Genomic DNA, 24,705 nt, shown 5'->3' on the forward strand with positions numbered 1-24,705 from the left:
AGGCGGCTGGGACCAGGAAACTGGAAATTGTCAAAATGACGTAGGGCGTCAGAAGAGTCACGGATGTAGGTGGGAAGAGACTGGACCAGCGGAGAAAAGATAGAGTCTAGATAGGAAGAAATAAGTTCAGTTGGGCAGGAGCAGGCTGACACAATGGGTCTGCCGGGACAGTCCCGTTTGTGGATTTTGGGAAGGAGGTAGAAGCGGGCTGTCCGGGGTTGCGGGACTATGAGGTTGGAAGCTGTAGAGGGAAGATCTCCAGAGGAGATGAGGTCAGTGACAGTCCTTTGGACGGTGGCTTGATGTTCGGTGGTGGGGTCATGGTCCAGAGGGAGGTAGGAAGAGGTGTCTGTGAGTTGGCGTTGAGCTTCTGCAAGGTAGAGGTCGGTACGCCATACAACAACAGCACCACCCTTGTCTGCAGGTTTAACCTCTTTGACTATGTTTGTTACTTAATAAGGTCTATTAAACAAAAGCAATAATAATAATGCAGATTGGGAATACTTAGTTTCCAACCAACATATTTCAAACAATGAAAGTACTGGAGACACAGCAGTTCTTGAACTGGCCTGATGTCCGTAAGAAAAGTTGTTACTTTGGACTGATAACACAAAATTCCATTCATTGCTTCCAGTGGTACAGTGAGCAGGAAATAGAGTCTAGACCATAAGACCCAGTTATATCTTTTTTTCCCCTCTGACAGTTCTAATTGTGAATTATGCCTTTTGATCTTTCTTTGCACCAGCTTGACTTTAATGAAAATTAGGTTTAAAAGGCAACTACCAGGTTTCCTGTTTCACTTTCTACACCTGCAGAACAAAGCAGTGCTGCAGCAACATCTTGGCTATAAATCCAAGTTTCTTTGGTGTTCTGTTGAGTTGTGGGCTGTCTGTGACTGTCTATGAATGTATCAAGTCCACTTGTATTGGTATTATAGCATTAGTAAATTCTGTAGAATATGTAGAGTTAATGAATCTTAGTAAAGGAAACTACGAAGGTATGAGGCGCGATTTTTGCTATGACGGATAGGGAAACGTTACTTAAAGGGATGACGGTGGATAGGCAATGGCAAACATTTAAAGAGCGTTTGGATGAACTGCAACAATTGGTTATCCCTGTCTGGCGCAAAAGTAAAACTAGGAAGGTAGCAAACCATGGCTTACAAGGGAAATTAGAGATAGCATTAGATCCAAGGAAGAGGCATATAAATCTGCCAGAAAAAACAACCGATCTGAGGATTGGGAGCAGTTTAGAATTCAGCAAAGGAGGACCAAGGGTTTGATTAAGAAGGGGAAAACAGAGTACGAGAGCAAGCTTGCGGGGAACATAATAACTGACTGTAAAAGTTTTTATAAGTATGTGAAGAGAAAAAAGATTGGTGAAGACATATGTAGGTCCCTTACAGTCAGAAACGGAAATTTATTATGGGGAACAAAGAAATGGCTGACCAACTAAATGCATACTTTGGTTCTGTCTTCACAAAGGAGGACACAAATATCATAACAGAAATGTTGGGGAACACAGGGCTTAGTGAGAGAGAGGAACTGAAGGAAATCAGTATTAGTAGAGAAATTATGTTGGAGAAATTGATGGGATTGAAGGCTGATAAATCACCAGGGCCTGATGGTATGCATCCCAGAGTACTTAAGGAAGTGGCATTGGTGGTCATCTTCCAAGATTCTATAGACTCAGGAACAGTTCCTACAGGTTGGAGGGTAACTAATGTAACACCACTATTTAAAATGGGAGGTAGAGAGAAAGCAGGGAATTATAGACCAGTCTGCCTGACAGCGGTCGTGGGGAAAATTCTAGAGTCCATTATCAAAGATTTTATAGCAGAGCACTTGGAGAACAGTAGTAGAATCGGGCAGAGTCAGCATGGATTTATGAAAGGGAAATCATGCTTGACAAATGTACTAGAATTCTTCGAGGGTCTAACTAGTAGAGTTGATGAGGGGGAGCCAGCGGATGTGGTTTATTTGGACTTTCAGAAGGCTTTCGACGAAGTCCCACATAAGAGATTAGCGTGTAAAATTAAAGCGCATGGGATTGGGGGTAGTGTATTGCGATGGATAGAAAATTGGTTGGCAGACTGGAAACAAAGAGTAGGGATAAATGAGTCTTTTTCCGAATGGCAGGCAGTGACTAGTGGGGAACGCAGGAATCGGTGCTAGGACCCCAGCTATTCACCATATTTATTAATGATTTAGATGAGGGAACTAAATGTAATGTCTCCAAATTTGCAGATGAGACAAAACTGGGTGGGAGGGTGAGTTGTGAGGAGGATGCAGAGAGGCTTCAGGGTGATTTGGACAAGTTGAGTGAGTGGGCTAATGCCAGGCAGATGCAGTATAATGTGGATAATTGTGAGGTTATCCACTTTGATAGCAAAAACAGGAAGGCAGATTATTATCTGAACGACTATAAACTGAGAGAGGGTAATATGCAGCGAGACCTGGGTGTTCTCGTACACCAGTTGCAGAAGGTAAGCATGCAGGTGCAACAGGCGGTAAAAAAGGCAAATGGTGTGTTGAACTTCATAGCGAGAGGATTCGAGTACAGGAGCAGGGATGTCTTGCTGCAATTATACAAGGCCTTGGTGAGGCCACACCTGAAATATTGTATGCAGTTTTGGTCTCCTTATCTGAGGAAGGATGTTCTTGCTATAGAGGGAGTGCAGCGAAGGTTTACCTGACTGATTCATGGGATGGCGGGACGCGTATGAGGAGGGATTGTGTCGGTTAGGATTATATTCACTGGAATTCAGAAGAGTGAGGGGGAATCTCATAGAATTTTATAGGTTTCTAACAGGACTTGACAGGGTAGATGCAGGAAGGATGTTCCCGATGGTGGGGGAGTCCAGAACCTGGGGTCATAGTCTAAGGATGCGGGGTAAACCTTTCAGGACAGAGATGAGGAGAAATCTCTTCACCCAGGGAGTGGTGAGCCTGTGGAATTTGCTACCACAGAAAGCAGTTGAGGCCAAAACAGTGTATGTTTTCAAGAAGGAGTTAGATATAGCTCTTAGGTCTAAAAGAATCAAAGGGTTTGGGGAGAAAGCGGGAACAGGTTACTTAGTTGGATGATCAACCATTATCATAATGAATGGTGGAGTAGGCTCGAAGGGCCAAATGGCCTACTGCTGCTCCTATTTTCTATGTTTCTATATAAGTTGAATTAGTGGTCATTTAATTGCCGTGAAACATGACCAGTGTACTTCAGTATTCAGATTTTAGGGCTGGTATTACATAATTTTGTATTTATCTCTTGCAGTTTCAAGTTTGTAATTTGTTACAAATTTGGCAATGGAATGATGCAACTAATGAAATATTTTTATTTATTTTTAGCATCAAGAGCAAGTACTCGATGAGTGTGACGGTAGAGAAATATACAATACAATCCGTCGCAAGCGAAAGGATGCACTTTATAAGAATATAGTGAAGGATGGCTACCTTTGGAAAAAAAGTAAGAAAACAAAACTTGGGGATTGTTGAGTTTGACCTCTCGCCCAAGCATTCTGTTACAAAGGCCTTGGACGTCGTGAGTCATGGGGGAAGGGGTGGGGGGGGGGGGGGGGGGGGGGGGGGGGTGGGGGGCCGGTAAAATGTTTGTGGGAGAGGCCCGCCACGACCCATGATGTCGAGAAGGCCCCGCCACGCACGACCGGTGGCGGCGAGGCCTCGTTGCAGCCCCAGGTGGGGCCTTCATTTAAATATTACAATTAGTTAAATAAACATGCAGATGAACCTACCTGGTCTCGGCCATCCCACACTGATATCACGGGAGCCGGCCGCAACTCGAGCGTCTTCGGAACTCCGTTTGGAGCTTCGAGGCAAGACAGTGGTGGGGAGGAGGGGAGGACTGAAATTATCAGGGTGGTTGGGGAGCGGGAATAACACAGCTTATTGGCTGTGGGGATGGTGGGAAGGGATTGAAGAGCAAATGTCAAGAGGTTGGAGGGGGTTAATTCGGGTTGGGAATAAAGTTCCTTTTGATACTTCCCCGAAAACAAACATTGGTGGGGGTGGTGAGTGGGGGGTGTTGGGAAAGGGCCACCAGTATTTATGTAATTTTTAGACACAATGCTGCACAATATCACTTTAAATATAAACATTTTTCTTAAGGGCTTGCAGCCCTTTAAAAATGACACCGGCGCCTGCGCGGTGGTGCCGGATGCCGTTGCCAGGGACGCACGACCCCCCCATTACATCATCGGGTTGGCCTTTCTGCCCCCTTCATTTAAATAATATCGCGGGGGCTCATGGATGGCGCATCCACGCGGAATGCACGCCACCATCAGAGTGCACTGCCACAAACTGCGGCGCATTTGTAAAATTCAGCCCATAATTTTCTGTTATTGAATTCATAAATAAAAAACCTAGACTGCACCTAGTAATTTAGCTGCTTGCTTTACCTCGGGCAAAACATTTGCTGACTGAGCTATGTGCTACAGAGCACATACAAAGATGACATGGAAAGCACATTGGTCCATCAAACGTGCCCCCTCAAGACATGGTGAAGAATTGGCCTACTCAATCACAATCACGTGGGCAAGACTTGGAAAAAAAGTAGGGTGGGAAAAATTGAGGACCGTTTAGGCAAAAGCACTGGGAAATTACAGTTTGCCTCACTAAAATAATCTTACACATGCCCTAGGAAGTCATAGTGACCCATAAATCTTTCTAATTTAAGCTAAATTATAATATACATCCTATAACTGAAATATACTCTGCTCGCTTAACTTGCTCAGTTCCTTTTTTAAGGAACTTATACTTGACACATGCTTTGGTAATTGGCTTGAGGAAAAGTTACTCCAAAAATACTTCCGAGCATCAGCTCTGCCTACCAATCACATATAACCTATCCAACTTGACAGAATCCAATCCCTTTATCGTTTTTAAAAACTTCGGTCAGCTCCTTCTAAGCACATGTCTAAGGGAACTAGCCCCAATTACAGGAGCCTACTCCTATAACAAGAATTCCAGGTATAATTTGGCCATTCTCTTCTTTCCTTTTGCCTGAGCCTCAGCAGTCCCCACCAAGTGTGGGCACCTCTGTGACGCTAAATAAATCATATGACCTACACAAAATGCATGATTTCCATTTTGAAAGAAAATTAATAGCATAGGATGTTACAGCACAGAAATAAGTAATGGGCCCCATTGCGAGTGTGCTGTGCCTCTTGGTCTTGCTGCCTATGGTCCTTTTTAATATATTTTTTTAAGCTGCTTATTCCTTTTTTAACTGAATTATGGAATCTGCTTCAACAATGGCTTGTGTTAGGTAGTTCCACATTCTACCCACTTTGTGTAAATCTTTTCCTTCAATTCTTTTTATGTCTAAAATTGGTACTGCTTTGTTACAGTCGCATTAATCCCTATAAACAATCTCTATACACTTAGAGGTCTTCAATATTACAAAAGTTTATCAGAACAACTCTTAAACATCTTTGCTCTAGTAGAAAAAAAAAACTAACTTCTCAAGTGCCTCTTCATAATTGTACTCTCTAATCCTTGATAAAATCCTTGGAGTCAAGGGGAATCAAGGAGAAAAATCTCCATTGTTTGGAGTCATACCAAAGGAAGATGGTTGTGGTTGTTGGAGGCCCACTGTCTCAACCCCAGGAGATCACTGCAGGCGTTCCTCAGGATAATGTCCTTGGCCCAGTCATCATCAGCTGCTTCATCAATGACCTTCCTTCAATCATAAGTTCGGAAGTGGGGATGTTTGCTGATGATTGCACAATGTTCAGCACCATTCACGACTCATCAGATACTGAAGCAGTCCGTGTCCATATACAGCAAGACCTGGATAACATTCGGGCTTGGACTGATAAGTAGCAAGTAACATTCGCGCCACACAAGTGTCAGGCAATGATCATCTCCAACAAGAGAGAATCCAACCATTTCCCATTGACATTCAATAGCATTACAATCGCTGAAACCCCAGCTATCAACATCCTGGGGGCGGTCACCATTGACCAGAAACTGAACTGGACTGCGACGACAAGAGCAGGTCAGAGGCTGGGAATTCTGCAGCGAGGAACTCAACTCCTGACTCCCCAATGCCTGTCCACCATCTACAAGGCACAATTCAGGAGTGTGATGGAATACTCTCCACTCGCCTGTTTGGGTGCAGCTCCAACAACACTCAAGAAGCTCGACACCATTCAGGATAAAGCAGCCCGCTTGATTGGCACCCCATTCACCACCTTCAACATTCACTCCCTCCACCACTGATACACAGTGGCTGCAGTGTGTACCATCAACAAGGTGCACTGCAGCAACTCACCAAGGCTCCTTCAACAGCACCTTCCAAACCTGTGAGCTCTACCACCCAGAGGACAAGGGCAGCAGATGCATGGGAACACCACCACCTTCAAATTCCCTTCCAAGTCTCCCATCATCCTGACTTGGAACTATATTGCTATTCCTTCACTGTTGCTGGGTTAAAATCCTGGAACTCCCTTCCTAATAGCTCTGTGAGTGTACCGACACCACATGGACTGCAGCAGTTCAAGAAGCAGCTGACCACCGCCTTCTCAAGGGCAATTAGGGATGAGCAATAAATGCTGGTATAGCCAGCAATGCCCACATCCTGTGAAAGAATAAAAAAAATCCTGCACGTTTTCTAATGCTTTTATGTTCTTCCCAAACTATATAGTACTTCAGCTATAACCCAAGATCTTGTATGATTTTAACATTCGCTCCTTGTTTTTGTGATATCTGTTTCTAGATATATAACTAAAGCTTCAGTTAGCCTTTTTAATGGCTTTATATACTTTTGCAGCCACCTTTTTAATGATTCATATACCTGCACATTAAATTCCTCCTCTTATTTTAGAGTCTTACTATTTTAAAAATTATTTTATTTCCTTACTCTTTATTACTGTCTACTCTTGATAATTCAAAACAATTTTTAACATTAAAATCTGAATTGTCCAATAATTTGAATTAAGTAACATTAAGTAAAGACATGTAGACTGTGCATACTTTGTTTCTAATTCTGCCCATCTAACCAGTTAACCTATGTTCTCTGAGCGGACAGGGGACATTCTGAAGGGGGAGGGTGAACAGCCAGAGGTTGTGGTACACATTGGTACCAATGACATAGGCAGGAAGAGTGATGAGGTCCTGCAGGGGGAGTTTAGGGAGTTAGGTAGTAAGTTTAAAAAAACAGGACCTCGAGGGTTGTAATCTCGGGATTACTCCCTGTGCCATGTGCCAGTGAGGCTAGAAATAGGAAGATAGTGCAGCTAAACATTTGGCTGAGCAGCTGGTGTAGAAGGGAGGGTTACAGATATCTGGACCATTGGGCTCTCTTCCGGGACGGATGGGACCTGTACAAGAAGGACGGGTTGCATCTAAACTGGAGGGGCACTAATATCCTGGCTGCAAGGTTTGCTAGCGTCACTCGGGAGGGTTTAAACTAGTGTGGCAGGGGGATGGGAACCAGAGCAGTAGGACAGCTAGTGAAATAAATGAGGAGGACATAGTAACTAAGGCCAGTAGGACTAAGAGGAAGAGCAGGCAGGGAGATGTTGCTGAGCACAGCGGGACTGGTGGTCTGAAGTGCATTTGTTTCAATGCGAGAAGTATAACAGGTAAGGCAGATGAACTGAGAGCTTGGATTATACTCAGAAATATGATGTTGTTGCTATTACAGAGACTTGTTGAGGGAAGGGCAGGATTGGCAGCTAAACGTTCCAGGTTTTAGAAGCTTCAGGCGGGATAGAGGGGGATGTAAAAGGGGTGGGGGAGTTGCATTACTGGTTAAGGAGAATATCACAGCTGTACTGCGGGAGGACACCTCGGAGGGGTCATGCAGCGAGGCAATATGGGTGGAGCTCAGGAATAGGAAGGGTGCAGTCACGATGTTGGGGGTTTACTACAGGCCTCCCAACAGCCAGCGGGAGGTAGAGGAGCAGATATGTAGACAGATTTTGGAAAGATGTAAAGGTAACAGGGTTGTAGTGGTGGGTGATTTTAACTTCCTCTACATTGACTGGGACTCACTTAGTGCTAGGGGCTTGGATGGGGCAGAATTTGTAAGGAGCATCCAGGAGGGCTTCTTGAAACAGTATGTAGATAGTCCAACTAGGGATGGGGCCATTCTGGATCTGGTATTGGGGAATGAGCCCGGCCAGGTGGTCGAAGTTTCAGTGGGGGAGCATTTCGGGAACAGTGACCGTAATTCCATAAGTTTTAAGGTACTTGTGGATAAGGATAAGAGTAGTCCTCGGGTGAAGGTGCTAAATTGGGGGAAGGCTAATTATAACAATATTAGGCAGGAACTGAAGAATTTAGCTTGGGGGCGGCTGTTTGAGGGTAAATCAACATCTGACATGTGGGAGTCTTTCAAACGTCAGCTGATTAGAATCCAGGACCAGCATGTTCCTGTCAGGAAGAAAGACAAGTTTGGCAAGTTTCGGGAAGCTTGGATAACGAGGGATATTGTGAGCCTCGTCAAAAAGAAAAAGGAAGCATTTGTAAGGGCTGGAAGGCTAGGAACAGACGAAGCACTTGAGGAATATAAAGACAGTAGGAAGGAACTTAAGCATGAGGGCTAAAAGGGGTCATGAAAAGTCATTGGCAAACAGGATTAAGGAAAATCCCAAGGCTTTTTATACATATATAAAGCGCAAGAGGGTAACCAGGGAAAGGGTTGGCCCACTCAAGGACAGAGATGGGAATCTATGTGTGGAGCCAGAGGAAATGGGCGAGGTGCTAAATGAGTACTTTTCATCAGTATTCACCAAAGAGAAGGACTTGGTGGATGATGAGCCTAGGGAAGGGAGTGCAGATAGTCTCAGTAATCTCATTATCAAAAAGGAGGAGGTGTTGGGTGTCTTGCAAAGCATTAAGGTAGATAAGTCCCCAGGGCCTGATGGGATCTACCCCAGAATACTGAGGGAGGCAAGGGAAGAAATTGCTGGGGCCTTGACCGAAATCTTTGCATCCTCATTGGCTACAGGTGAGGTCCCAGAGGACTGGAGAATAGCCAACGTTGTTCCTTTGTTTAAGAAGGGTGGCAAGGATAATTCAGGAAATTATAGGCCGGTGAGCCTCACGTCAGTGGTAGGGAAACTATTAGAGAGGATTCTTCGGGACAGGATTTACTCCCATTTGGAAACAAACGAACTTATTAGCGAGAGACAGCATGGTTTTGTGAAGTGGGGGGTCGTGTCTTACTAATTTGATTGAGTTTTTTGAGGAAGTGACGAAGATGATTGATGAAGGAAGGGCAGTGGATGTTATCTATACGGACTTTAGTAAAGCCTTTGACAAGGTCCCGCATGGCAGACTGGTACAAAAGGTGAGTCACACGGGATCAGAGGTGAGCTGGCATGATGGGTACAGAACTGGCTCTGTCATAGAAGACAGAGGGTATCAGTGGATGGGTGTTTTTCTGAATGGAGGGATGTGACTAGTGGTGTTCCGCAGGGATCAGTGCTGGGACCTTTGCTGTTTGTAGTATATATAAATGATTTTGAGGAAAATGTAGCTGGTCTGGTTAGTAAGTTTGCGGACGACACAAAGGTTGGTGGAGTTGTGGATAATGATGAGGATTGTCAGAGGATACAGCAGGATATAGATCGATTGGAGACTTGGGCGGAGAAATGGCAGATGGAGTTTAATCCGGACAAATGTGAGGTAATGCATTTTGGAAGGTCTAATGCAGGTGAGAGGTATACAGTAAATGGCAGAACCCTCAGGAGTATTGACAGGCAGAGGGATCTGGGCGTACAGGTCCACAGGTCACTGAAAGTGGCAACACACGTTGATAAGGTAGACAAGAAGGCATACAGCATGCTTGCCTTCATCGGTCGGGGCATAGAGTATAGAAATTGGCAAGTCATGTTGCAGATGTACAGAACCTTATTTAGGCCACACTTAGAATATTGCGTGCAATTCTGGTCGCCATACTACCAGAAGGACGTGGAGGCTTTGGAGAGGGTGCAGAGGAGGTTTACCAGGATGTTGCGTGGTCTGGAGGGCAGTAGCTATGAGGAGAGGTTGGAAAAACTCGGATTGTTTTCACTGGAACGACAGAGGTGGAGGGGTGACATGATAGAGGTTTACAAAGTTATGAGCGGCATGGACAGAGTGGAGAGTCAGAAGCTTTTTCCCAGGGTGGAAGAGTCAGTTACTAGGGGACATAGGTTTAAGGTGCGAGGGGCAAAGTTTAGAGGGGATGTGCGAGGCAAGTTTTTTTTACACAGAGGGTGGTGAGTGCCTGGAACTTGCTGCCAGGGGAGGTGGTGGAAGCAGATACGATAGCGACATTTAAGAGACATCTTGACAAATACATGAATAGGAAGGGAATAGAGGGATATGGGCCCCGGAAGTGCAGAAGGTTTTAGTTTCGGCAGGCATCAAGATCGGCGCAGGCTTGGAGGGCCAAATGGCCTGTTCCTGTGCTGTACTGTTCTTTGTTCTTTTGTTCTTTGTTCTCCTGCAGTCTTCCAAAATCCTTGTACATATGCTGTACACCCCCCACCCCCCAAAATGATTTTGTTAGTAAATTTCAGTATTGTTTTTCAAGTCCAAATTATCGAGATTCCAAAAGGCCTTTGATAAGGTGCCACATAATAGACTAATGAATAAGGAGTCAGGGCACAAGTGTAGCTATCTTGCTGAAAGAAGAGAGCAGGGTAAAAAAAAATAGCTACTCAGTGGCAGAAGGTAGAAAGTGCGATCCCACAAGGATCACTACTTGGACCACTGATACTCACAATTTTAATTAATGATTTAGACTGTTACGACTGAGGCAGGAGCAATGCACCGTCAATTCAGTCGCAGCATATTATTAAAGTTTTCCCACCCAACCGGAAAACAGCCAAATTGAACACTCTAGTAACTCCCAGAATAACGCAGACCAAACCAGTATCTTTAGACAACAACAAATTAACTTTTTATTAAAAACTAAATCTTAAACACTATAAAGATAAACCTATGTTTAAAGACCTTATAACTTATTTTAACCTAACTCCCCCATTCTCTCTCATACATTCAAAACTGTTAACCGGTTTTTAAAAGTGGTGTTTTTAAAAATTAGCTGTTTCTTAAGAATAAATAAATAAGTCTTTGTGGGTTACATTCCTGATGGATGAGGCATTCTAATGTGAAAATAAGAAAATCCCACCCGAATTCTCCATGCGGATTTGATGAAATGGTCTGGTCTTGATAAGCATTCAAAACACTTCGGCCGCAGCAGGCATCAAACAGTTCCTTCAACAAAGAGCACAGCAATAGGTCAACTTGAATTTTAAAACCGTGTCTCAGTCAAAACTTAATTTCAGCAATACAAATGGCCTCTTCAAAAAAAAAAAAAGGGCTTTTTATTCCTCAGGCAATTAACTTGCCCTGTAGCTCCTTGTAGAATTTTTGCTGAGATAAATAGACAGCTTTTCTCTTTAGTAGTACGCATCGCTGAGAGTGTCTCAAAACTGGTTCTGGACAGTTTTTATACAGTTAAGTGGAAATATTGTACCATGTGACCTCTGTCTCTCTCCTGCTGTTGCCTAGGTAACAAATGCAGTTGTGGCACACTGCGTCAGAAATCCAAAAGCTGGTCTCTCTGTCTTAAAGGTGCACTGTTTTTTGACAATCTTAAAGGCACACTATTTCAAATAGAAGAGAAAAATACAATTCCGTGACCCAACTTTGGAATCAAAAACACAATTTTTAAATTTGAGGGTAGCATTAAATTAAGGGGGATAGTCAATACTTTGGAGAACTGCAACAAATTACAAGAAGACTTTAATAAACAGGTAGAATAGTCATCAATCAAATAAATTTCAACACTCAGGTGTGTCGTGTTACATTTTGGTAAGCAAAATAAGGAGGTCACAAAATTATTTGGGAAATAAGATTCTAATTGGGGTCGAGGAGCAAAGGGATGTGGGAGTTCAGATACAGAAATCTCCTAAAAGAAATGACTTATGTTAGTTTTTTCAAAAAAAAAGCAAACCAAGCACTAGGCTTCGTTTCCAGAGGAATACAATTGAAAAGTAGAGAGACTACTAAAGTAGCATTGAACCTTGGTTAGACCACACTTTGTGTATAGTTCTAGTTGCCATATTATAAAATAGAATGTAGTGGCACTGGAGAGGGTGCAAAAAAATTTAGAAGGATGATGCCAGCTAAAGCCTGGCTTGGGTATAAAATTAAAACCCGACCTGGGCCCGACCTGACCACAGCCAACCCGAGCTCGAGTCCTTTAATTTTCTTCACACCCGACACGACACAGATATCCTTCATCCGTTCCGGCAGCAGGCTATTCCTGCAGATGGAGTTGTGGGGAATCATGGGTAAGCCAGATCCTGTGACTTCCCGGAAGCAGCACTGTCCAGCCGAACCCAACCCGAGCCTGAATGCTGGACTCTGAATATAGACCCGAAACGACATGTAGTCGGGTTCAGGTCGGGTAGCCAGGCTTTAATGCCAGCAATGCGAGGTCATACCTATTAGGAAAGGATGAACAGGCTCTGTCTCTTTTTCTCTCCAAAAGAGAAAGCTGAGGGGTGGTCTAAGGGTTTTTTGAAATTATGATAGAATAGATGCAGAGGGTGTATTTCCACTTGTGCAGAAGAGCAAAATTGGAGGCCATCAATAGAAGATCGTCATCAAGAAAACAAATGGAGCATTCAGAAGAAAACCTCTTTATCCAGAGAGTGGTGAGAATGTTGGACTCACCATTACAGGGAGTGGTTGAGGTGAATAGTATAAATGAGTATAAGGGGAAGATAGGGAGAAGAGGATCTAGAGTTCTACTGTTACAATTAGATAAGGAAGGATGTGAGGAGACTCAAGTGAAGCATAAATGCCATATGGTGTGATTGGACTGAATGACCTGTCTCTGCTTTATATCCTATATTTTATGTTCCTCAAATCCAAGTTATTTTTATTTATTTTTATTGGACTTTTTTGTGAGGGAATTTGAGTAAAATTTCTCCTTTAGAACTAAGTGTATGATGCTGTCCCCTGCAGTTAGCTGCTAGAAGGTACAAGAGAACACTGGTATGCTTGGCTCACTGACATTTCCCTTCACATGCTGGAAGATACCGTAGCTTCTCGGTAGATCTCTGCTCACTGCTAGTCACAATGGGGAACTTTATACTAACTCTGGCACTGAATGTGAGCACCACCACGTTTCTCTTCTGCTTTATTTTTCTGCACTTTGATTCTTATAAATGAAACTGAAATTGATCTCGACATCGCGAAGTAGTGTTGAGCTGTAACTATATTGTGATCGCAGAATAAGTATAGAACTGTGTTTCTGAATGTCCTTTCCTTTTATATTCCTCAGTGACCTACAAATCTTGAATTTATTTATTTCAGGCAAAGGTAAACGATGGAAAAACTTGTACTTCATTTTGGAGGGGAATGACTCCCAGCTAATCTATTTTGAAAGTGAAAAGAGAGCCACAAAACCAAAAGGATTGATAGACCTCAGCGTGTGTACTGTATATGGAGTTCATGACAGTCTGTTTGGCAGGTGAAGATATTTGTACACTTGAACTTAAGACTTAAGTGCGTGTCTTTTTGTATTCAGTACTTTAAGACTTTTTAAAGTCCTGTACGCAAGATATTTCTAATCTTTCCTTTTGCTCCCCTCCCCCCCCCCCCCCCCCCCCACCCCCACCCCCAACCTAATTATCATGGATAAGCATCTTATGGTACCTGCAATTGTAATCTGTGTTCCTCATCATAACTGTTTGCACTTTTAAACAAAACATGTCTTTCGTTCATCGGGGTTTATTAAAAATGTGCATTGTGGCACCTATCCACATGACCAGTCTACACACCAACAAAACTTAAATATATTTCCTTCACCACCTTGTAGTTTAATACCAAAGTAGGTGTACTGATAACTGTCTCTAAACATTCAGTATTTGATAGTTTGGTCATCAATAATAATGACAATCTGGACAAATGAGTTTTATTTATTAGAAATAGTTACTTACAATATTGTGTGATCTGGAAACTTGTTCATGTGCTTGGTAAGTTAAGGGCTTAATTAGATTTTAAATTAAAAATTTAAAGGCAGTAGAGGCATAAACGCCTAGTAATGTTTCATTAACTATCCTTTGGCTTTTGGGAACTTAGCTTTGGATCCAGTTCAGCACAGTGGAATTGAAGTCTCTTTCCTTCTGTGGGCACGAGGGATCCTTTGTGAATTATGAAGCATAAGAAATGGGAGCACGAGTAGATCATATGGCCTGTCGAGCTTATGTGTTTGCAGTCATTGAGTTTCTAACTTACAATACAAAATAACTCTCAATTCAGTACAAGCTCATTCAGACCGCTAAGTTGGTTAGTATGAGAAATGAAAATGCTTTTGTAATAGTAAGCGTGTTTCTGAGGCAGGTTTAGTGACATTTTTCAAACAGAGTGGAAAGAGCTTTACATGACTTAGAAAGGTGGATGCTGACACAGGTGAAAGTTTCTGTCCCCAGTAGTTGTATTCTCCCTTTGGAAAGCTGAAAAAATCACTCTACATAGGATACAGAAAATAGCTGGGCACCCAGCTGTAGCCTAAGAATTAAATGTTTTTATTTTTAATCATAAATTTACAAAAATATGGCATATTAAAACATTTTTAACTGTTCCAGCACTCTAAGCTTACTCCCATGTATTATTAAAATGCAAATGTTTTATTGCAAGTGTTACAAATTTATCTGTACTTTAAAGTTGTGTTTTTCTGTGTACACAACATGGCAGTATACAGTACATAATGAGGTCTATTGATTTGTGCCCATTCTTGCTCAAACAATTCAAAACAAAGTCCCAGCCCTCTTTTTCTTGATTTTCTTGTGTCTTCCTCTGCTTCAAATATTTACCATTTTCCTCGAATGACACCTCAACCAGTTTGTGTGGCCAAACATTCCATGCTTCAGCAATCCTGAGAAAACCCATTTATCCTAACCTGTGTTTAATTTTGTAGTAATAAAACTTTGTATTGACTGACATTATTTAAGATGACATTTGTTTTGGTGCAAAACTGAAAAGACAGGAATTTTCTTGGATTTGCTAGAAATCTACTTTCACCTCTTAAAAGTCAACATGGATTTGTAAAGGGTAGGTCATGCCTGACGACCTGATAGAAGTTTTGAAGAGGTGACTAAGTTAGTAGATGGGGAATTTCTGTGGATGTTATTTATTTGGACTTCCAGAGGTGGCTGTTCAAGTTCCTTGTAAGAGACTGCTAACTAAAGTTGCAGCTCATGGAATTGAATGCAAATGATTGACCTGGTTAGGTAATGGGCCAAGCGGCAGGAAACAGAGGGTAGGGATTATGGGCAGGTACTCCAATTGGCAGGATGTGACTAGTGGTGACCCGCAAAGATCTGTGTTCTGGCCTCAACTATTTACTGTATTTATGAACAACTTAGATGATGGGATAGAAAGCCACGTATCCAAAATAAAAACAAAGTGTTAGAAATACTCGGCAGATCTGGCAGCATCTGTGGAGAGAGAAACAGAGTTAACATTTTAGGTCTGTGACCTTTCATCAGAACAGATGAACACAACCAAGTTTGCTGATGACACAATGATAGGCAGCATTGTAAGCAGTGTACGTGGGAGTGTAAAATTACAGATATTGATAGATCAAGTGAGTAGGCAAAACTGTGGCAACTGGATTTCAATGTAAGCAAATGTAAGATCATTCACTTTAGACCTAAAAATGATACAACGAGGTACTTTCTAAATGGTGCAGAGCTAGAAACAGTGGAGGTCCAAAGAGACATGGGATCCAGGAACATAGATTATTAAAGTACTATGAATAGGCACAGTTAGAGTGGAGTTAGGTCGCAGATCAGTCATGTGATCTCATTGAATGGCAGAACAGATTAGCGGCTAAATGTCTTACGATTGTTCCTATGGTCATAAAGTAGTAAATGAATCAAGTTAGAAGTTGTCACTAAACATGCTTGCAAAACCGAATGATTTTTGTTGCCTCTCTTTTGCTATCTGCTGATGAATTTGCTGTGTTGTGTTTTGCGTCATAACATATTTGCCTTTTGCCTGTTTTTGGTTGAATATGAAGGATATTTTACAAACTGATACATTTCCCAGACTACTTCATCGACAATGTAACTTTCTAACAGACTAATTTTTAAGATTACATGGGAACTAATGGTAAGAAAAGCAGAAATAAATACTGTACTAGTATCCACGTGCTGCACAAATGCAGAATACAGATCAGAAAGCTCTCGATGTTTGAAGGAATTTATTTTGAAAATTCGTCCTTTTATATTTTTATGCTTTCCTAACATTTTCCATTAATACTTGGGAGGGAAGATGGTTAGCATCCTTCTGATAATGTATTATTTGATTTACCATATGGAAAAGCGAGAAACTGTTAGGAAGGTCTAGGACTGCATGATTCATAGAAGTCCAATGCAGAAATGGGCCTTTCAGCCTAACCAGCCCATTTTGGTGTTTGTCCTCCACATTACCAGTAGTCCTAATCCTATGTACCAACTGTATTGCTATATTCTCCTTTACTTCAAGTGTCTATCTAACATATTCTTAAATGTATGATGTTGTCTCTTGGTATATATCATTGCATTTATCATAATATCATTGTTGCAGATTGATGCAGCTCAGAAGGAGGCAATTTGGCCAAACGTGCCAGGTCTGAAAGAGCGATCCAATTAGTCCCACTACTCTTATTCACATGGTCCTGTAAACTTTTTCTCTTCAAATATTTATCTAATTCCAATTTGAAAGTTACTATTAAGTCTGCTCCCGCCATCCTTTCAGGCAGTGCATTCCAGATCATCGTAACTCGCTGAATGAAAAATTGTTACCTCATATCACCTCTGAATCTTACCCAGTCGCCCTAAATCTGTATCTGCTGGTTACCCTTCTGAGACAGGAAACAGTTTCTCCTTATTTAGTCTACCAAAAGGGTTCACAATTTTAAGCACCTCTATCAAATCACCTCTTAGCTTTCTCTGTTCAAAGCAGAACAAACCCAGCTTCTCCAGCCTGTCCACATAACTGAAGTTCCTCATTCTGGGTGCTTTTCTAGTAAATCTCTTTTGCACCCACTCCAAGGCCTTGACATCCTTTCCAGAGTGTGGTGCCCAGAATTGAACACCGTACTCCAGCTGAAGCCGAACAAATGTTTTATAAAGGTTCAGCATAACTTCCTTGCTTTTGTACTCTATGCCTCTGTTAATAAAGCCAGGGACTCCCTATACGTTTTTAGCAGCCTTCTCAACATGCGACCTTGAGTCTGTATTAAAGTTAATTTGCCACTTAACTATCCAGTCTGCAAGTTTTCTAATGTCATCTTGTACTCTTTTTCTTTATTCCTCATTCGCTTATCCTGTAAAACCATAGAAAAGTTACGGCACATAAAGAGGACATTCAGCCCATCGTGTCTGCGCCGGCTGAAAAAACTAGCTGCCTATTTTATTTATTTATTTATTTTTATTTATTTAGAGATACAGCACTGAAACAGGCCCTTCGGCCTGTGCCGAGTCTGTGCCGACCATCAACCACCCATTTATACTAACCCTACACTAATCCCATATTCCTACCACATCCCCAACTTCCCCTACCACCTACCTATACTAGGGGCAATTTATAATGGCCAATTTACCTATCAACCTGCAAGTCTTTGGCTGTGGGAGGAAACAGGAGCACCCGGCGAAAACCCACGCAGTTCACAGAGAGAACTTGCAAACTCCGCACAGGCAGTACCCAGAATTGAACCCGGGTCGCTGGAGCTGTGAGGCTGCGGTGCTAACCACTGTGCCGCCCACCTTCCAGCAACTGGTCCGTTGCCTTGCAGGTTACAGCACTTCAGGTGCAGATCCAGGTACCTCTAAATCTCAGTGGGTTGACTGAGTTATCCTATAAGCAAAATTACAGAGTCCTGATGTGCTTAATATTTTGTGTATATTATGTAATCAGTTCTTATCTCTAGTACATAAAGCTGTGTAAATATCACCTCCTTGGGAGTCTCCTTTTTCTTCTCATCTCAATAGTGCAGGAACAGAGACATGGGGATATATTCATACAGATCTTTGAAAGTGTTGTGACAGATTGAGAAGGCTGTTAAAGCCAAGATGCCAGATATGCTGTTGTATTAATAGAAGCTTGGAGTACAAAAGCATGAATTTGCACTAAACCTTTATAAAACCTGGATTAGGCTGCAGCTGATATTTCAGGTTGATGACCTGTGAGCTCTGTTTCTCTCTCCATCATTGCTGCCAGACCTGCTGAGTATTTCCAGCATTTTCTATTTTTATATTATGTTAAACGTAAGATAGTGATCAGTAGAATGAGTACACAAACTTCTTTAAATTTAATCTTAAATAACATAATGTGCCAATATTTTTTAAAATCCTACATTTTTAAGCTCCCAGCTATTATTCAATGAGAAAAGAAAATGGAATTGAAGCAATTGTGGGAGACTACAGCTTTAGAGAATTGTTAAAAATGCAGGAATATTAAAAGTTGCAGTTTTCATGAGAATAGACTGGTAGAGGTTTCTTCTCCAGCAGAAATTAGTTGTGCTGCACTTACATGGATTAATTTGTTTCCTGTAATTTTCCTTTTTATAGGCCAAACTGTTTTCAAATAGTAGTACAGCACTTTAGTGAAGACCATTACATCTTCTACTTTGCAGCAGAAACTCCAGAACAGGCACAGGTAAAATACTGGAAGCTAAATGATTATAACTTTAGGATGATTGTGTTAATCGACTGTACAGTATGCTGCCTGCTCATAGCAAAAGAAAACTGACATCCATATTTGAGCTACACAATGGCTATCTTACCAAGGTCTTCTTGACAAACAAGGTGATGGGTGTTTTTGTTTTATGCCTATCAATAAGCTGTTGGTGTTGAAAGTAAGTTATAACAACGTTCCAGAATTATGTATAAATTAGGCTATTTTTGAAGTGTAAGAGACAAATAATACAAAAGTCCAGTATAAATGCACAGGAATGAAACGGCTCAGCATGCTAGAAGGTGGTTTTATAAAAGACTGTTTTGAAAATCCTCTTTGACCATATATACAGTTGACAGAACCTTTTATATACAAACTAGCATCTAACACGAAACTCAGTAGCAGAACAAATTGGTTGGAGGGAAGAAAAAAAATGGGGCACTTTTAACATGAGTTCAACCGAAAGAGCAAACAACAGTCACCTTTTACTGTAAATCTGTGGTTCTAAAAGATAAACCTGTATAGAATGATGGGAATTTACATTAAAAGAGGCCATTTGGCCCATCCTTTATTTGCTGGCTCTGGAGCAATCAAAAACTAATCCAGCATTTATTGCCCATCTGTAATTGCCATGAGAAGGTGGTGGTGAGCTGCATTCTTGACCCGCTGCAGTCCATGTGGTGTAGGTACACCCACAGTGCTGTTAGGAAGGGAGTTCCAGGTTTTTGACCCAGTGATAGTGAAGGAATGCGATACAGTTCCAAGTCAGGATTTGATTTTTTCTGATTTAGAGATACAGCACTGAAACAGGCCCTGCGGCCCACCGAGTCTGTGCCGACCATTAACCACCCATTTATACTAATCCTACACTAATCCCATATTCCTACCAAACATCCCCACCTGTCCCTATATTTCCCTACCACCTACCTATACTAGTGACAATTTATAATGGCCAATTTACTTATCAACCTGCAAGTCTTTTGGCTTGTGGGAGGAAACCAGAGCACCCGGAGAAAACCCACGCAGACACAGGGAGAACTTGCAAACTCCACACAGGCAGTACCCAGAATCGAACCCGGGTCGCTGGAGCTGTGAGGCTGCGGTGCTAACCACTGTGCCGCCACAGGATGTGTGGCTTTGTTGAGAACTTGCAGGGACAGGTTTCCATGCATCTGCTGCCTTTGTCCTTCTAGGTGGTAGAGGGCACGGCTTTGGAAAATGCTGCCAAAGGAGGCTTGGCAAGTTCCTGCAGTGCATCTTGTAGATGCTACACATTGTTGCCACTGGTGAAGGGAGAGAATGTTTAAGGTGGAGGATGGGGTGCTGATCAAGCAGGTTGCTTTGTCCTGGGTAGTGTCAAGCTTCTTGAGTGTTGGAGTTGAACTCATCCAGGCAAGTGGAAAGTATTCCATCACACACCTACCGTGTCTTCTAGATGGTGGACAGACTTTGAGGAGTCAGGTGAGTTACTTGCCGCAGAATTCCCATGAATTAATTTGAAAAAAATTACATGCAATCGCACTTTGAAGAAATTGTACATTTGCGCTTACAAAGGGAGACCTCTGTTTCTCTTGGCTTTATATTGTCGTTCCATTGAGCTTAAACCCCCATTTCTTGTTTTTTCTCCCAAAATGCATGAACTCTCACTTCTCCATGTTAGATTGCATCTGCCGCCTGTAGCTCATTCTACTAACCCTCTACTTTTGTTGTCAGTAAATTTTTATAATATCCTCCCTAAGCCCAAGACCAAATGATCATTTTTATTCTTTCGTGGGATGTGGACATTGCTGGCAAGGCCAACATTTGTTGCCCATTCATAAATGCCCTTGACAACTGGCAAGTAAGTTAAAGCAGAAGAAGAAAGCTTATGACGATCACAAAATTCTTCATACTTTAGAAAGCCTAGAGGAGTATAAAAAGTGCAGGGGTGAAGGAAAAAAGGAAATTAGAAAAGCAAAGAGAGGACATGGAAAAATTATTGGCAGGTAACATCAAGGAAAACCCAAAGATGTTTTATCAGTACATTAAGAGCAAGAGGAAAACTAAGGAAAGGGTAGGGTCTATCAGAATTGTACAAGGGAACTTATGCGTGGATGCAGAAGATGTGGGCAGGGTTCTTGATAAGTTTTTTGTCTGTCTTCACAAAGGAGAGGGTTGATGTAGACATTGTAGTGAAAGAGAAGTGTGAAATATTAGATACGATAAGCGTAATGAGAGAGGAAGTACTAGAATGTCTGACATCCTTGAAAGTGGATAAATCACCAGATTGCATCCCAGGTTGCTAAAGAAAGCCAGGGAGGAAATAGCAGATGCGCTGAGGATCATCATCAAATCCTGACTAGATACAGGAGAAGTAGCAGACGATTGGAGATCACTGTACCATTGTTTAAAAATGGTGCAAGGGATAGGCCAAATAATTATAGGCTGGTCAGTCTGACCTCTGGTGGGTAAATTGTTAGAATCTATTCTGAGGGACAGGATAAACTGCCACTTAGGCACGGATTAATCAGGGGTAGTCAGCATGAATTTGTTACGGGAAGGTCATGTCTTACTAACTTAATTGACTTTTTTGAGGAAGTAACAAGAAGGATTGATGAGGGTAGTGCAGTGGATGTGGTCTACATGGATTTTAGTAAGGCATTTGATAAGGTCCCATATGGCAGTCTAGTCAGTAAAATGAAAGCCCGTGGGATACAGGGGAATGTGGCAGGTTGGATCCAGAATTGGCTCAGAGACAGGAAACAAAGGGTAGTAGTCGACAGATATTTTTGTGACTGGAAAGCTGTTTCCAGTGGCGTTCCACAGGGTTCAGTGTTGGGTCCCTTGCTGTTTGTGGTATATATTAATGATTTGGACTTAAATGTGGGAGGCATGATTGGGAAATTTGCTGATGACACAAAAATTGGTGATGTAGTTGATAGTGAAGAGGATAGCTGTAGACTGCAGAAATATATCAATGGTTTGGTTGAGTGGGCAGAGAAGTGGCAAATGGAATTCAATCTGGATAAGTGTGAGGTAATGCATTTGGGGAGGGCAAATAAAGCGAGGAAATACACAATAAACAGGAGAATATTGAGAGGGGTAGAAGAGGTGAGAGACTTTGGAGTCCATGTCCACAGGTCCCTGAAGGTGGCAGGACAGGTAGATAGTGGTGAAGAAGGCATATGGAATGCATTCCTTTATTGGTTGAGGTATAGAATATAAAAACAGGGATGTAATGTTGGAACTGTATAAAATGCTGTTTAGGCCACAGTTGGAATATTGCGTACAGTTCTGGTCACCACATTACAGAAAGGGCATAATTGCTCTGGAGAGAATACAGAGGGGATTTATGAGAATGTTGCCAGGGCTCGTAAGTTGCTGCTGTGAGGAAACGTTGGATAGGCTAGGGTTGTTTTCCTTGGAACAGAGGAGACTGAAGGGTGACTTAATTGAGGTGTACAAAATTATGAGGGGCCTAGATAGAGTAGACAGGATGGACCTGTTTCCCCTAGCGTAGAGGTCAATTAAGAGGGGGCACAGATTCAAGGTGATTGGTGGAAAGATTAGAGGGGACATGAGGAAAAACTTTTTCATCCAGAGGGTGGTGGGTGTCTGGAATTCGCTGCTCGGAATGGTGGTGGAGGCAGAAACCCTCAATTCTTTTAAAAGGTATCTGGACATGCACCTGAAGTTCTGTAACCAGCATAGCTATAGACCAGGTGCTGGAAGGTGGGATTAGATTGGGCAGCTAGTTTTTTCGGCTGGCACGGACACGACTGGCTGAATGGCCTCCTTCTGTGCTGCAATTTTTCTATGGTTCGAGACCATTTCAGAGGGCAGTTAAGAGTCAGCCACATTGCTGTGGGTCTGGAGTCACACGTAGGCCAGACCAGGTAAGGACGGCAGATTTCCTTCCCTCCAGGACATTGATAAACCACATGGGGTTTTTACAACAATCTATGATAGTTTCATGGTACCATTGCTGCTTTCAATTCCAGATTTTTTAATATTAATTACCTGAATTTGCTTAATTGAATTTAAATTCCACCAGCTGTCGTGGTGGGATTTGATCCTGTGTCCCCGGAGCATTAGCTTAGGCTTCTGAATTACTAGTTCAGTGGCATTACCAGTAAGTCACTCTCTCCCCTATGTCATGCAGGCCCCCACCTGCCAAACATGAGGCATATTAATTTCGCCACATGGACATTAAATTTCAAACTGTTGCTGAAGTGAAGAAAGGACTTGCTTTAAAAAATTACCAGATCTTGGCTGGAAGGACATTTGCATATTAACAGACAGTGCTTGGAAAGGGCAAAGGACCATTCCCTGACACATTCAACCCACAATGGACTTTTGAGCACCAGACGTTGAATGTAGGGAGCTCGCATTCCAGATTGACTGCTAAGATGGCCGAATACACAAACTGACATGGTCAAACCAGCTAGTCACATGACCAAATAAAAACAAGAAATGCTGGAACCACTCAGCAGGTCTGGCAGCATCTGTGGAAACAGAAGCAGAGTTAACGTTTCGGGTCAGTGACCCTTCTTCGGTCACTGACCTGAAACGTTAACTCTGCTTCTGTTTCCACAGATGCTGCCAGACCTGCTGAGTGGTTCCAGCATTTCTTGTTTTTATTTCAGATTTCCAGCATCCACAGTATTTTGCTTTTATTTTAGTCACATGACCAACCTGCTGGGCAACCTGAGTTTTTTGAATTTGTACGAACAGTTTGGGCAGGAAGCAGAATGCTCCTGGACTGGGAAGATCTCTCCTGGCTGGTTTGCCACAGCCTCTCCTGTCTGCCTGCTCCCATCTCTTTCTCACAAACGCCAAATCCACTGAAGACACATGAACCCCAAGAGAGAAAAGTCTCCTACAGCGAACAAGGTTTAAGAATACTGGGACCCAACAAAAAACAAGATCTACCTACAATAAAGGATACTACAGTGAGCTCGAAGAACCGTAACACAAAAAACCTCCTCCGATATTGCCTCAAATTTTTCAACTTTATTTCTTCTGTTTTCTTTCTGTCTCTATCTGTGTGTGGATACTAGCGTGGGCGCATCATGGATCCGTAGGTGTTACCCGAATTAGAGGTTATGTTGAAGTTTAATAAAATTCCACCTTCTTTAAACCGAAGCCTGTTTGTTCTGGTGTCTTTCGCTTATAATTGGAAAGCGGTGAGCTAAAAACACTATTACAGTGAAGGCTGAGAGGGACCCCCAGTCACCTTTCTCATCTGGTTGTAACAACTATATAAAGAACTGAGATGGACCTGGTACTTGTCACATTGGGGTACACCACTTCCAGCCCTTCAATTGCAGCAACATTCATTAAACCTAGTTGTCTCATCAACATGCCTGAAATTTTGTAACATGCCTTTTCTGAGGCAGCTTTATCAAATGCCATATATACTGCATAGATAAATGGAGTGAAGTAGATGTAATGAGTCACTTTTTCAAAAGCCGGTATTAAATTTGTTGAAATAGAATAGTTTTTATTGATGTGGGAAACTTAAAATGTTCTGAAGACACAAGAGTGTGAGAATTAACTGAGATAAATGCAAAGTCAATTCTTTTTTGTTGTTCTTTGATGGGATGTGGGCCTCACTGGTTATTTCTGCTACCCAGGTGTCTATAAATAGAAGCAAAGAAAGATTTTTAATATTTGAACACAACTCATAGCCCCCTGCTGGCCAAGTAAGAACAGTCTAGATTTTGCCTGTAACCTCGGATAAAACTTGAACCTCCTGAAACTGAGAAAGGTATATGCTCAATGGGGCAGGTTTGTTTGTTGGCGTTTTAATTGCTATGTAGAACAGGTGTAATATTCGTAACTGTAGAGTACAGAAGAGAGGGAAACTCCCTTTACAGAGTTGGTGCCAGAGAAAATGAAAATGGGTAATAAGCTCATATGCTGCATGGTATTAAAGATAAAGATTCTATTTAATACTCTGTATTGGCAATTGTGGAGAATATAGAACACTTGTATAGTGAGGACATATTTGGAAACCCCAATCAACCCTTGA

At 42.2% G+C, this 24,705-nt stretch overlaps 1 protein-coding gene across 1 annotated transcript in view; it reads left to right on the plus strand.

Annotated features, from left to right (window-relative positions):
• Positions 1 to 24,705, plus strand: part of rasa1a (RAS p21 protein activator (GTPase activating protein) 1a) — a 268,303-nt gene that overhangs the window by 141,016 nt on the left and 102,582 nt on the right. Inside the window, exons 10-12 of the mRNA XM_068029646.1 lie at positions 3,348 to 3,465; positions 13,344 to 13,500; positions 18,587 to 18,674. Of these exons, the coding sequence (XP_067885747.1) occupies positions 3,348 to 3,465; positions 13,344 to 13,500; positions 18,587 to 18,674 (363 nt within the window). The remainder of the gene's footprint in view (positions 1 to 3,347; positions 3,466 to 13,343; positions 13,501 to 18,586; positions 18,675 to 24,705) is intronic.

This window comes from Heterodontus francisci, chromosome 4 (genome assembly GCF_036365525.1).
Source record: "Heterodontus francisci isolate sHetFra1 chromosome 4, sHetFra1.hap1, whole genome shotgun sequence".
NCBI lineage: Eukaryota > Metazoa > Chordata > Chondrichthyes > Heterodontiformes > Heterodontidae > Heterodontus > Heterodontus francisci.